The following is a 12,772-nucleotide window of genomic DNA, read 5'->3' on the forward strand; positions in this document are numbered from 1 at the left end:
GGCTCCTTGATTCCAGGACTATGAGCTAAGCATGAAAACAAAGGACCCTGAGCCATTGCTGTCACCTTGATTGATAGATTTCCTATTTAGAAACTTTAGAAGCTAAAGTGATGTGAGGTTGGGCTCTGGCTTCAATAAGCCTGAAAGATACAACTCCTTCTCCCTTGCATGCTAAAGGCATCGAACTGACTGGAGGCAGCAGTTTCTGTGTAGTCAGCCCAAGGGTGGTTTCATGCAGGAGGCAGCAGGAGGGTGGCCAATGGCCCTGCATTCTGGCCTGATTCTGTCTTTTTCTCCCCATGAGAATCACTCCTGCCTTTGTCTGTCCCTCAATTTTATCATCTTCAAAGTGAGGATATTGCTCTGACACTGCCACCCCCACCCTCAGCATGTCTTCCTGCTGTCCATGGCCAAAGTGGTGTCCCAGGCCTGTCTACACCTTGGCATACAGGAAGAAAAAGAGAGGAAACATCCAGGATAACAAGTCTCCCATGAGGGAGGAGAAGGGACATTCATCCCTTCCCTTTGTTTATTTTTGGTGAGAATTCAGCGGTAAGGGAGGCTGGGAACATACCTAACTTAAAGTCTGAAAATAAGGTGTAGGAGAAATGACTATGGAGAACAGTATACAGCCTCTGCTACAGAACTGGAATGAGACCTGCCCCTCATTGTACTCCAAAATATGCCCAAATAAAGGTACATGCCTTCCATGGACTGCTTGGTTGGATCCTCACAACACAATGACAGTGCTACTACCATGGTGACAGATAAAGATACTGAGGCACTGGGAAGTTCAGTGTCTAATATGCAGTCGCACCTGGGCAGTGAGGGGCAAAGTCAGGATCGTAGCCAGATATGGTCATGGATTTTTCTACTCTGTGGTTAACCTGCATCTTAAGTCTATAAATGCATTTCATCTGATTCAATACCCTTTCTGTGAAGGTGACAAACTTGGGGGCAAGACAAAGGCAGCAGCACTTCCCACAGAGAGAAAAAGACAGAATCAGGCCAGAACCCAGGGCTGCTGGTCACCTGTCTGCTGCTTCGTTCATGAAGCCTTCTCTGGACGACTACATCAGAACAGCTGCTGCCTCCACTGAACATCGGTGGCTTCGGGGCTGCCAGGAGAGGGACGGATGTGCATTCTTTAGGCTCACTGAGTCCAGAGCACAGCCTCACTCCATCTGAGCATCTAATGTTCCTAAATAAAAACCTCACCAATCAAAATGGCAGTGGCAGTGTCCCTTGTTCTCTGGGCAGCATCCTCTGCTCAAAGCAGAAGCCTTAAATCAACTCCCTAGCCTCTCCACAAGAGAGGAACATTTCTTCTCCGGGGCCTGGATGCTCATGTAGGAATTAGACAGTGGTGAGGGACTGGGCCACCAGGGTCCCCAGATCCTCCATGAAGTCATCCCCTCACTGTCGTCAGTGTCAGTTGCCTAGCAACCGCCTTTGGCAGATGGTGGCATGGAGAGCATGCCAATCTCTTCCCACAGCTAAAAATACATTCCGACGACAACAGGTCTATTTTAAAAGATGCAATGTGCTCCCGTCGTCTCTCCTTGTCTGCGAGGAACTGTGCTGTGCTGGATCTTTCTGGCTTTCTGATTTCACCTGAGAAGGTGAAAGGGAGCACTCGAGGAAAGAAAACACAAGCCCAGGCACCAGGGGGCTGCTCAGGAAAGACTGTCATCAAGATAGAACAGGATTAAAAACTGGGGCATTGAGAATTTCAGTGTCTATTCTTTCTTTTTAAATTTATTTATTTATTTGAAAGTCAGAGTTACACAGAGAGAGAAGGAGAGGCAAAAATAGAAAGAGAGGTCTTCCATCCACTGGTTTACTCCCCAGTTGGCTGCAACAGCTGGAGCTGTCCCGATCCAAAGCTAGGAGCTAGAAGCTAGGAGCTTCCTCCGGGTCTCCCACGTAGGCGCAGGGGCCCAAGGACTTGGGCCACCTTCCACTGCTTTTCTAGGCCATAGCAGAGAGCTGGATAGGAAGTGGAGTAGCTGGGACTTAAACCGGCGCCCATACGTGATGCTGGCACTGCAGGTGGCAGCTTTACCAGCTATGCCACAGCGCCGGCCCCATTCAGTGTCTAGTCTTAAGTCACACATGGGCAGTAAGAAGGCAAAGTCAGGATGGAACCCAGGTCTGGATCCTGGATTTAAAAAGAATCTGTGAGGTAAATATCTAGTCATTGGCAGAGAAGCCTCTATTATGGCTGTATTTTTTAAAATCTATTCAGGAGGGTGAGGTGAAGGAAGAAACACAATAGAATTAAAGAAGCTTAAGACTGGAAGAGATGCAGTCCCATCATATTTCACAGAAAGTAGAGGCCATAAGAGGTTAAGAGAGAAGAGTTGACTTTGCCCCTGTTCAGGGTGCAAAGGCTAAGTCCCACAGGTGAACAGAGGCCTCGGACCTGCCATACCTCTTGCGCTCTGTCAGCAGGTTTCGCACACAGCACCTCACCAGCTTGGCCTATCTGTTTAATCACCATCTCCTGCAGCCTTTCTTGGCACAATGAGAACTGTGAGTCCATTCAAGCACACATTTAGCCATTCATTTGCCCAAGGAATCTCTATTAAGTACTCACAGCCCTGTTGTGCCAACCCCTGTAGATACATCAGGGAACACATACCCACGGTCCCCATCTCATGTTGTTTGTGGCCCTCCAGGTGAGGCAGGCATTGAGCAAGTCAGCACAAGGGTATCCCATGCTATAGGCATCAGAGTCAGACCCATGTCTCAGTATACTTACTCGCTCTGCAAACATCACTTAATTAGGGTGGCAGGAGAAAATACAGGAGACCCAGTTACATTTGCACTTCAAATGAAAAACAACTTTTTAAAAATATTTATGTATTTGAAAGGCAGAGTTACAGAGAAAGAGAGAGAGAATCTTCTATCTTCTGATTCACTTCCCAAATGGCCACAACAGTAGAGCTGGGCTGATCCGAAGCCAGGAGCCAAGTGCTTTCTCCAGGTTTTCCATGTCACTGCAAGGGCCCAAGCACTTGGGCCATCCTCTGCTGCTTTCCCAGGCACATTAGCAGGGAGCTGGATTGCAAGCGGAGCAGCCAGGTCTCAAACCGTTGTCTATATGGGATGTCAGCATCGCAGGCAGCAGCTTTACCTTCTATGCCACAGTGCTGGCCCAAACAGCAGCTTTTTAAAATGTAAGTACAGGGGCTAGCATAGTGGGCTAAGCTCCATCTGTGGCACTAGCATCACATATGGGCACCAGTTGGTGTTCTAGCTGCTCCTCTTCTGATCCAGCTCTCTGCTTATGGCCTGGGAAAGCAGTAGAAGATGGCCCAGGTGCTTGGGCCCCTGCATCTATGTTGGAGAACCGGAAGAAGCTCCTGGCTCCTGGCTTTGGATCGGCACAGCTCTGGCCATTGCAGCCACTTTGGAAGTGAACCAGCAAATGGAAGACGTTTCTCTCTGTCTCTCCCTCTTTCTGTCTGAAACTCTACCTCTCAAATAAATTAATAAAAATCTTCACAATAAAATATAAGTACATCCCCAATATTGCATTATCTGATATTCAAATGTATCTGGGCCACTGTATTTTTAGTTGCAAAGTCATGCAACCTGTACTTCACAGCACTTTTGTTCAGTTTCCTTATCTATAAAATGGAGAAAATAGGATGAGACTTACTTGCAGGGCTTCTTCTGTGGATTAAATCAGAATCTGTGTGTGTGTTTCTGTGTGTATGTGTGTGCATCAGTGACAGGCAGATACGTGTCATTTTCCTCTCCAAACAGGACTTCCTTGGGGTTTTTCCCTGACCAGCTACCATGGTCCATCACAAGAGTAGAAGAGAAAAGCACATGTTAGCCCCTATCCTTCCCAGCTGTGTCTAGGAGTAGGCGATGGGTGAGGAAACTTTGCTTTGTTCTAAGGCTTAGCTAGAAAAATCTACAAGTTGACAACTTCCCTGACAAAGCACTAGAAACCAACAAGACTTTGCTTGAAATGTGGATTTCTGTCAGCAATTCTCCATGGATGGGAGCACTCATTAAAAACATTGGTGCCAGGGTTCTATCCACGACTTACTAAATCACAGCGTCTGGGAAAGGACATGCCCTTTTAACAAAATCCCTGGTAACTCTCTGGACTCTCAAGTTTGAGAACCACTGGCCTGAGATGTGAGGAGGAATTGTTGTCCCAGGAGAGGCATAAGCACAAAAGCCTGCTTTGGGATGTAGGATTCTGGCCTGGATTCTGGAGCAGGGAAAAGACATTAGTGAGAAATTGGGTGAAATCTGAAAAACATCAGTAGCTTCGTAAATGGTATTGTACTGATGTTAATTTCTTACTTTTGATCATTGTACCATGGTTATTATGTAAGACGTTAACATTACGGAAAGCTCAGTGAAGGTTATATGGGAACACTCTGTACTCTCATCACTACTCTTGTGTAAATCTCAAATTATTTCCAAATAAAAAGTTAAAAAAAAAAACTGCTTCAGTTCAGTGCCTGCCTTGGGCCTTTCCCCCCAGTTCCAGTTCCATGATGCAATCTGTCTGTAGGCTGACTCAACCCATGAGTTAAACAAGTACAGGCAGCAGGGAGCCCCCACCACATATACACATTAAGTGCGGCAAGAGCATTGCTTCCCTTCCCTGCCATTCACACTGGGGCTTAAATGTCAACCCCAATGAATTACATTTTAATCTGTCTGTGTTATCAACCTGGCCAGAGCCCTAATTGGATGCCAAGCACACCCGCTGAAGGGCATGCATAATTCATCGGCTGGGAAGCTGTGGAGGGCCTTTGATCAGGGGCCAGGGAAGGAGGAGGGGAAGGGGAGCATAGGCAAGGGGAGCAGAGGGGGCTGCAGTAGGAAGAAGAGTGGAAAAGAGGAGGGGGGAGGAGGAGAAAGGAGAGAAGAAATTTGGGAGAGGGGAGAATGGGGAGGATGGGAAGGAAGAGTTGTTAAAGGAGGGAAAGCAGGCAGGATTGGAGGAGGGGAGAAGGCACCTGGAATTACCTTCCCAACATGGTGCTAGACATTCACCCTTTCAGATCTGCTCCAAGGCCACCTCCTCTAGAAAACCTGCATTCATTCACCACCACCACCACCCCTGCAGTCAAGCTCAGGCCCCTGCCCTTTCTCTTATAGCACACCAGGATGTACGTAGTACACTTTGACTACTCATATGAATCCCTTTAAAAAAGATGTCTGACTGAATGACAGACCGCCACTGCCTGGCAGAGTCCCCACACATAGTGTAGGCTGAAGGGTAGATATCCAGTTCAGATCATACAAAGAAACGATCTTCACCTATTAACCTAAATAGGATAAACTTTTGCACTTGAGCGCCCTGGCTCTACCATCAGACTTGCTCCAGCTGTGTTCTGTTCCACAATGCCATCCTCAGCTGTGCTGCAAACTCTCCGTCTTGTCTCCCCTTCCCCTCCAACCCTCCACCTCTCCCAAGAATCACAAAGGAAAGCAAATGCAATTGAGCTGGAACTGGAAGAGAAAGTCTGTATTGCTTTGGGCAGGCCTTCTGCTACATAGTAAGGCACACAGCCACCTTCCCACTCCCTGCTGTCATCAGTCCTGTCCAGTTGGGCTTTACCCGCACTCAAAAGTTTCTGGTGCAGGTTGCCAAGCCACTCCATGTGACCATGGCCAGTGGGCACATTTCTGTCTTCTCCTTAACTGACCTTCTCTTGACCCCTGACACACCTTTTTGCTTTTTCCTCCTGCCTTAACTATTTCATGTCTATCTGCTTTGTTGGATCTCCCTCCTTTGGCCAACCCTTGACTACTAAGGACCCCAAGCTCACTCCTCAGACCTCTGCCCTACCTTGACCACTGTTTCTACTTCAGTAATCTTATCCAGTTCCATGATGTTGAGTGCCATCACATACTAGAAGTTCCCAAACATATTTCTTCCACTTGTCATCTGCTTTAAGTTCTAAGCACAAATATTTTATATGTTAGTTTAAATATACTGGTTTATTTTTTTAACTTTTATTTAATGAATATAAATTTCCAAAGTATAGCTTATGCAGTACAATGGCTCCCCCCCCATAACTTCCCTCCCACCCGCAACCCTCCCATCTCCCGCTCCCTCTCCCCTTCCATTCACATCCAGATGCATTTTCAATTCTCTTTATATACAGAAGATCAGTTTAGCATATATTAAGTAAAGATTTCAACAGTTTGCACCCACATAGAAACACAAAGTGAAAAATACTGTTTCAGTACTAGTTATAGCATTAAATCACAATGTACAGCCCATTAAGGACAGAGATCCTACATGAGGAGTAAGTGCACAGTGACTCCTGTTGTTGACTTAACAAATTGACACTCTTGTTTATGGCATCAGTAATCACCCTAGGCTCTTGTCATGAGTTGCCAAGGCTATGGAAGCCTTTTGAGTTCACCAACTCTGATCATATTTAGACAAGGTCATAGAGTGGAAGTTCTCTCCTCCCTTCAGAGAAAGGTACCTCCTTCTTTGATGACCTGTTCTTTCCACTGGGATCTCACTCGCGGAGATCTTTCATTTAGGTCTTTTTTTTTTTTTTTTTGCCAGAGTGTTTTGGCTTTCCATGCCTGAAATACTCTCATGGGCTTTTCAGCCAGATCCGTGTGCCTTAAGGGCTGATTCTGAGGCTAGAGTGCTGTTTAGGACATCTGCCATTCTATGAGTCTGCTGTGTATCTCGCTTCCCATGTTGGATCATTCTCTCCCTTTTTTATTCTATCAGTTAGTATTTGCAGATACTAGTCTTGTTTATGTGATCCCTTTGGTTCTTAGTCCTATCATTATGATCAATTGTGAACAGAAATTGATCACTTGGACTAGTGAGATGGCATTAGTACATGCCACCTTGATGGGATTGAATTGGAATCCCCTGGTATGTTTCTAACTCTACCGTTTGGGGCAAGTCAGCTTGAGCATGTCCCGAATTGCACATCTCTTCCCTCTCTTATTCCCACTCTTATATTTAACAGTGATCACGTTTCAGTTAAGTTTCAACACTTAAGAATAACTGTGTATTGATTACAGTATTCAACCAAAAGTTAAATATACTGGTTTAAAACAATAAGTATCATCTCACATTTTCTGTGAGTCAGGAATCTGGGTGCCACCTGCCTGGATGCCTCTGTCTCAAGTTCTTTCATGAGGTTAGATTCGAGTTGCTGGTTGAAGCTGTGGTCTCATGTTAAGATTTGAATGAAGGAAAATTTGCTTCCCTACCCACCACGTGGTTTTTGGCAGGATTCACTTCCTGGCAGATCACTGGACCAGGGGGTCTTTGACTAGAGTTCTCCCTCAGTTCCCTGTCATGTGGGCTTTCAGTAGGCAACCAACAAATGGGCATCTGGCTTGCCTCCAAGCAAGGGAGAACAAGAACAAAAAGAACAACCCAGACAGAAGCCATGGACTTTCTTTTAACCTAATCTCAGAAGTGACACTCTATCACCGCTGCTGAATTCTGCAGCTTTCCCAAGCACATTATCAGGGAGCTGGGTCATAAGCAGAGTAGTTGGGGTTCTCTCTCTCTCTCCCCTTCCTCTCCTTTCTTCCCTCTCCCTTCCTCTCCCACCCTCCACCTTTCAAATAAATAAATAAATTTTGAATAAGAGGAGAAGAAGCAGGAGGTGGATGAGGGGGAGGATGCGAAAGAAGAGGAGGAGGATGAGGAAGAGAAGGAGGAAGAGGAGGAGCAGAAAGATGAGGAGGAAGAGTAGTTGTTGTTGTAGTAGTAGTAGTAGTAGCAGCAGCAGCAGCAGCAACAGCAGCAATAGCAGCAGCAGCTGCCACCAGGACTTAAAGAACCACATTCATATATGCAAACATCTCAGGCAGTGACAAAACCCTGTGTACCATATATCTGATTCCTTTAATCTTTACTTTTAATGGGGAAATGAAGGCACAAAAAGTGGAGCTATTGGTACAGGATCTCATGGAAAGTAAAGTCTGAAACCCAATTCTGTCTGACTTCTAGTCCATTCTCTTCATCATATTATGACATTTCCACATGTCTAAAGCTGGGTTGGGAGAGTTTCTCAACCTCTTGCTCTCAATGTTTTCATTTGTAAGCTGCAGGTGTCTTAAAGATTGATAGTGACATGTTTTTTTTTTAATTTTTTTTTTTGACAGGCAGAGTGGACAGTGAGAGAGAGAGACAGAGAGAAAGGTCTTCCTTTGCCATTGGTTCACCCTCCAATGGCCGCCGCGGCCAGTGCGCTGCGGCCGGCGCACCGCGCTGATCCGAAGGCAGGAGCCAGGTACTTATCCTGGTCTCCCATGGGGTGCAGGGCTCAAGTACTTGGGCCATCCTCCACTGCACTCCCTGGCCACAGCAAGCAGAGAGCTGGCCTGGAAGAGGGGCAACCGGGACTAGAACCCAGTGTGCTGGCGCCACAAGGCGGAGGATTAGCCTAGTGAGCCGCGGTGCTGGCCAATAGTGACGTTTTATGATATTTAGTTAGAATCAGTATCTCCAGCCCGGGTTTGCCCAGAGTGAAATCAAGGATGGAGCAGAAGATCCATGTGCCTTCAATAATTTGTGGCAGATTTCAGTCTGTAGCTTTGGCAGTGCCTGGCAGGAGCCCCTTCCTACCCCACTCCCACCTCACTGATGATCTCAGGCTGGCACCCAACTCTCAACCATATGCATGTTGATTAACCACAAAAGGCCCAAGTCTGGCCTCCAAGCCTTCCACTGGGAGAGGTTTCTCAGTAGAATCTGAGTCACTCCAGGGAAGTCACCCTTCCCTCAGGCCTCAACTGGCTGCTAGGTAAGTGTACCCTGTGTTTCCTCTTACAATCAGGCTGGGGTGGGTCAGGCCTCCAAGCCCCACTTGGAATTGTTCTATTTGTGCAAGCTGTGAAGCCACGCAGAGAGACAGATTTGTTATCCAGCGGGTCAGAGGGCTCTAGAAGGGCCAGTTTCAGTTGAGTATGGCCATGATTAGTTTCATCTTCATTGCTTGTTGGTTAAAGCTCGAGGTCTTTCCCTGCTGCCTGGGATTCTCTGGAGTCTGTCTTCAGCCAGAACTGTCTTTCCAAGTGCTCTGCTCCACTCTCTCCCCAGAAGACTTGGGCTCTTTTGCCCCCTTTGACTCTCAGCTCAGAGTCCTGCTTCCTACTGGTCACCTCTCCTCATCTCTTTTCCTTGTTCCTATCCTTGTTCAATGTCATATGTCACATATCATATGTCAAGTCCAACCAACTATTATCACATATAGATGAAACTACCTTCCACCTTCCTGAATGATTTTCATTCAAGATTTAGAAAAATCACTACTTTTCCATCAATTTACACATTCCAAAAAAAACGTTTTTCCATCTGTTGTCCCATTTGGTCTATCAGAAGTGATTAGGCAGGTTGAACATAAAGCAACCCCACTGTAGACTTGTGGAAAGCAGTATAGCTGAGCTCTTTTTTTTTCTTTTTTGATAGGCAGTGTGGACAGTGAGAGAGAGAGACAGAGAGAAAGGTCTTCCTTTTTCCATTGGTTCACCCCCAATGGCCGCTGTGGCCAGCGCACCACGGTGATCCGAAGCCAGGAGCCAGGTGCTTCTCCTGGTCTCCCATGCGGGTACAGGGCCCAAGCACTTGGGCCATCCTCCACTGCACTCCCGGGCCACAGCAGAGAGCTGGACTGGAAGAGGAGCAACCGGGACAGAATCTGGTACCCCGACCGGGACTAGAACCCGGTGTGCCGGCACTGCAGGCGGAGGATTAGCCTATTGAGCCGCAGCGCCAGCCTATAACTGAGCCCTTATGAACTCTTCCTCGTTGCTCAGCATTGTGTCATGCACTTTCTCTGAGTTCAATACACTGAGTCCTTTCAAAAGCCCTAATAGAGACTGTGACTACCCCCCATTCTCCAGAAGATATGCCTAAAGCTCAGAGATATTTAAAAACAAATATCTTTATTTCTGTTTGCTGCTCTTTAGCCAATTAGTAGCTAAAGCCTTGATATGAGCCCTGGACCTCAAACCAGTTAACTGCTGAACTACCCAACCATGTAAGACAGTCCACAGAGCTCAAAAGACTTGTCCTGCTCCTCAATACAAATGCTTCTTGTATTAGTCCATTTTATTTTGCTACAACAAAATACCTGAGGCCAGGTACTTTATAAATAAAAGAAAAAGGTTTATTTAACTCACAGTTTTAGAGGTCACAAATTCAAGACCAAGCCTTGTGCCGAATGATATCACAATAGCAGGAGCACCTGCAAAAGTAATCACATGGTAAGACATGCAGAGGAGCCAGGATTGTAGGAATGAGCCCAAATCTCACAAGAACTACATTAATTTCACAAGCATTGTGCCACCACTGACCTAACTACCTTCCATAAGGTCTTGCCTCTTAAAGGTTCCAGCACCTCAATGCCATCCCATCTTCAGTGATGCTTGGGCTGCTGGTCCAAAGAACAAACTCTGAGTAGTGAGGCTGTCTACCCACAGCCCCTGAGAAGCACCCACCATCCTCTCCATCCTATGTAGGTAAGCTCTTGTAAGAAACATGGCCCATTCTTGCTACTGAAAGTGATGTAAAACCAAATTCAAGTTTCATTTAAAGCAAAAACAGAATTTATTGACTCAAGTAATTGAAAAGTCCTGGCTTCAGGCATGGCAGCATCTGGGGGCTCTGCTGATGTATCTGGACCTGTCCTCTCCTAACTGCTTCATGTTGGCTTTGTTTTCAAATGATGCATAGTGATACAAAGGCTGCCAGAAAGATGGAGACACAGAGGAATGATCTGGACCAAATGAAGCCCAGGCCGGTGAACTGACATCCAGGCTGGAAAGGACAACTGAGTCAGCCAGGAGTAGCTGTTACTACTATCTCTAATATGGGGAGGTTCCATGTGCTTTCATCACCCTTCACCTACCAAGATGTCCTTGAAGTCTGAGTTGACTAACAATGTCCATGCCACTATGCAGATTCAAGACTCTCAGTGAATAAGTAGGTGGATAAAAGCATGAGGCTTGTGTACTCTGCACACATCTAATATGTTAGAACCAGGGCTCACCCGAGCAGTCACTGAGGAGGTGAGTGGGTCAGAATGGACCCCAGATGGGAGTAGCTACAAGCCCATGGGCTTCTGGGAAGTACCCTGGATCTACCCCAAGGGACAGCTGACTCAGGTTCCCAGGTGCTTCTCATCACTCGTGGGAAAACGGCTCCCCAGCAGCCCTGCTGAGGAAAGTGGGTGCTTGGCTCATGGGCCTGGTTGGCAGACATGCAGCACAGATGGGCTGCTGACAGCATCCTTCTCTTGCCCCTTAGAATACTCCAAAGGGGGAGCCAGCAGCAGGCCTGTCTGCACATCCCCTCCCGCCTGCATTCAGACAGTCTGGCTGCATCGCTCATGTGCACCTCACTCCCAAAGTCTCCATGCATCCAGTCCAAACTCTCTGGGCCTCCATGCCCTGCAAACCCAAGTATTACTTTAAAACCAGGCACTCCACAAACTAGAGTGAGGCAGGGGATGCCCAGAATGTCAAAATACTTAGAAATTTGGTAAAGAATATCTTCACACATTCTTTTAAAAATCAAAATTAATGTAAAATGTCCCTAATGAACAAATTTTTATCATAATTTATATGAAAACAGCATCCAATAGGGTGGGTATTATACTGAGACCAGCAAGGCCTACTCATGCAAATACTTTTACTGAAAATACTGGTATTTTGTTCACAATGAATATTTTTGTCTTATTTTAAATTTTTATTTTTCTGTTCATTTATTCATTTGAAAGGCAGAGAGACATAGACATGGAAACAGACAAAAGAGATCTCTCATCCACCCATTCACTCCCCAAATGCCCACAACAACCAGGGCTAGGTCAAGTTAAATCCAAAAGCCAGGAATTTAATCTGGGTCACCTTTGTGTGGGTAGCAGAGACTCAAGTATTTAAACCATCCCCTGGGGCCTCCTAGTGTGTGCATTACCAGGAAGCTGGAATCAAAAGCAAAGCCAGGACATCAACTCAGGCACTCTGATGTGAGATGCAGGTATCCGAAGTGGCATTTAACCACTATGCCAAATACCTGCTCCTGCATTACTTTTAAATTTCTTAAATATTTCATGAAAATAGTAATTATCGTAATTAATTATTTTTGGTCTCTACTTAAATTCAGTGACTCAGACCAGCCCTCACTCTCCTTGATTTAGTCCTGGTTCTGTAAAACCCAACTGTGATTCTGTTACCCACCCTCCTCAGCCTACCAGTTGCTCCCCCAATATCTTCAGGATACTGACAAGTCTCCCTGAACCCACTAAGTCTTTGCAGTTGGGTCTCTGCTCGCCTCTCCACCCTAATTACTGGTGATCAGCTGGAACAATCCATAGGGCTGTAATAGCTGTTAAAGTACTGATCCTGAGCATCACTACCCAAGTCTTCCATGTCACCCTGACTCTTCCCCTCAGAACCCTGTCAGAACTCTCTGCATTCCAGCAACCAAGAGACCAGTTCTTGGCCAACTGAGGGTCCCCAGATCCTGCTCAAAAAATATTTTCAATTATCTCCTATCCAGCCTCATCATACCCTAGGTTCCCTCTTGCTCACTCTGCTAAAGCCCCACTGGCCTTCTCTTTCTTACTCTGATGCCCATATGCTGTTCCCTCTGCCTACTACCTCTACTGGCACTACCCTGGTCCAAGTCACCACACATAGCAGCCAGAGTGACATTGTTAAAACAGAAAGCAGATTATATTATTCCTCCACCAATAAAAAACACTGCAAGAACTGTCTTGGAATTACAGCCACATTC

At 46.3% G+C, this 12,772-nt stretch overlaps 1 protein-coding gene across 11 annotated transcripts in view; it reads right to left on the minus strand.

Annotated features, from left to right (window-relative positions):
• CES5A (carboxylesterase 5A) overlaps positions 1-12,772 on the minus strand; it is a 388,742-nt gene that overhangs the window by 77,859 nt on the left and 298,111 nt on the right. For all 11 annotated transcript variants that reach the window (XM_089319747.1, XM_089319743.1, XM_089319740.1 and 8 more), the window contains one exon: positions 10,159-10,223. Coding sequence is in view for 1 of the 11 variants with exons in the window: in XM_089319744.1 (XP_089175870.1) it covers positions 10,159-10,223 (65 nt within the window). In the remaining 10 variants the exon portion in view is untranslated. The remainder of the gene's footprint in view (positions 1-10,158; positions 10,224-12,772) is intronic.

Source organism: Oryctolagus cuniculus, chromosome 18 (genome assembly GCF_051225735.1).
Source record: "Oryctolagus cuniculus isolate XC-2025 breed Fujian yellow rabbit chromosome 18, ASM5122573v1, whole genome shotgun sequence".
In the NCBI taxonomy this organism is placed as follows: Eukaryota; Metazoa; Chordata; class Mammalia; order Lagomorpha; family Leporidae; genus Oryctolagus; species Oryctolagus cuniculus.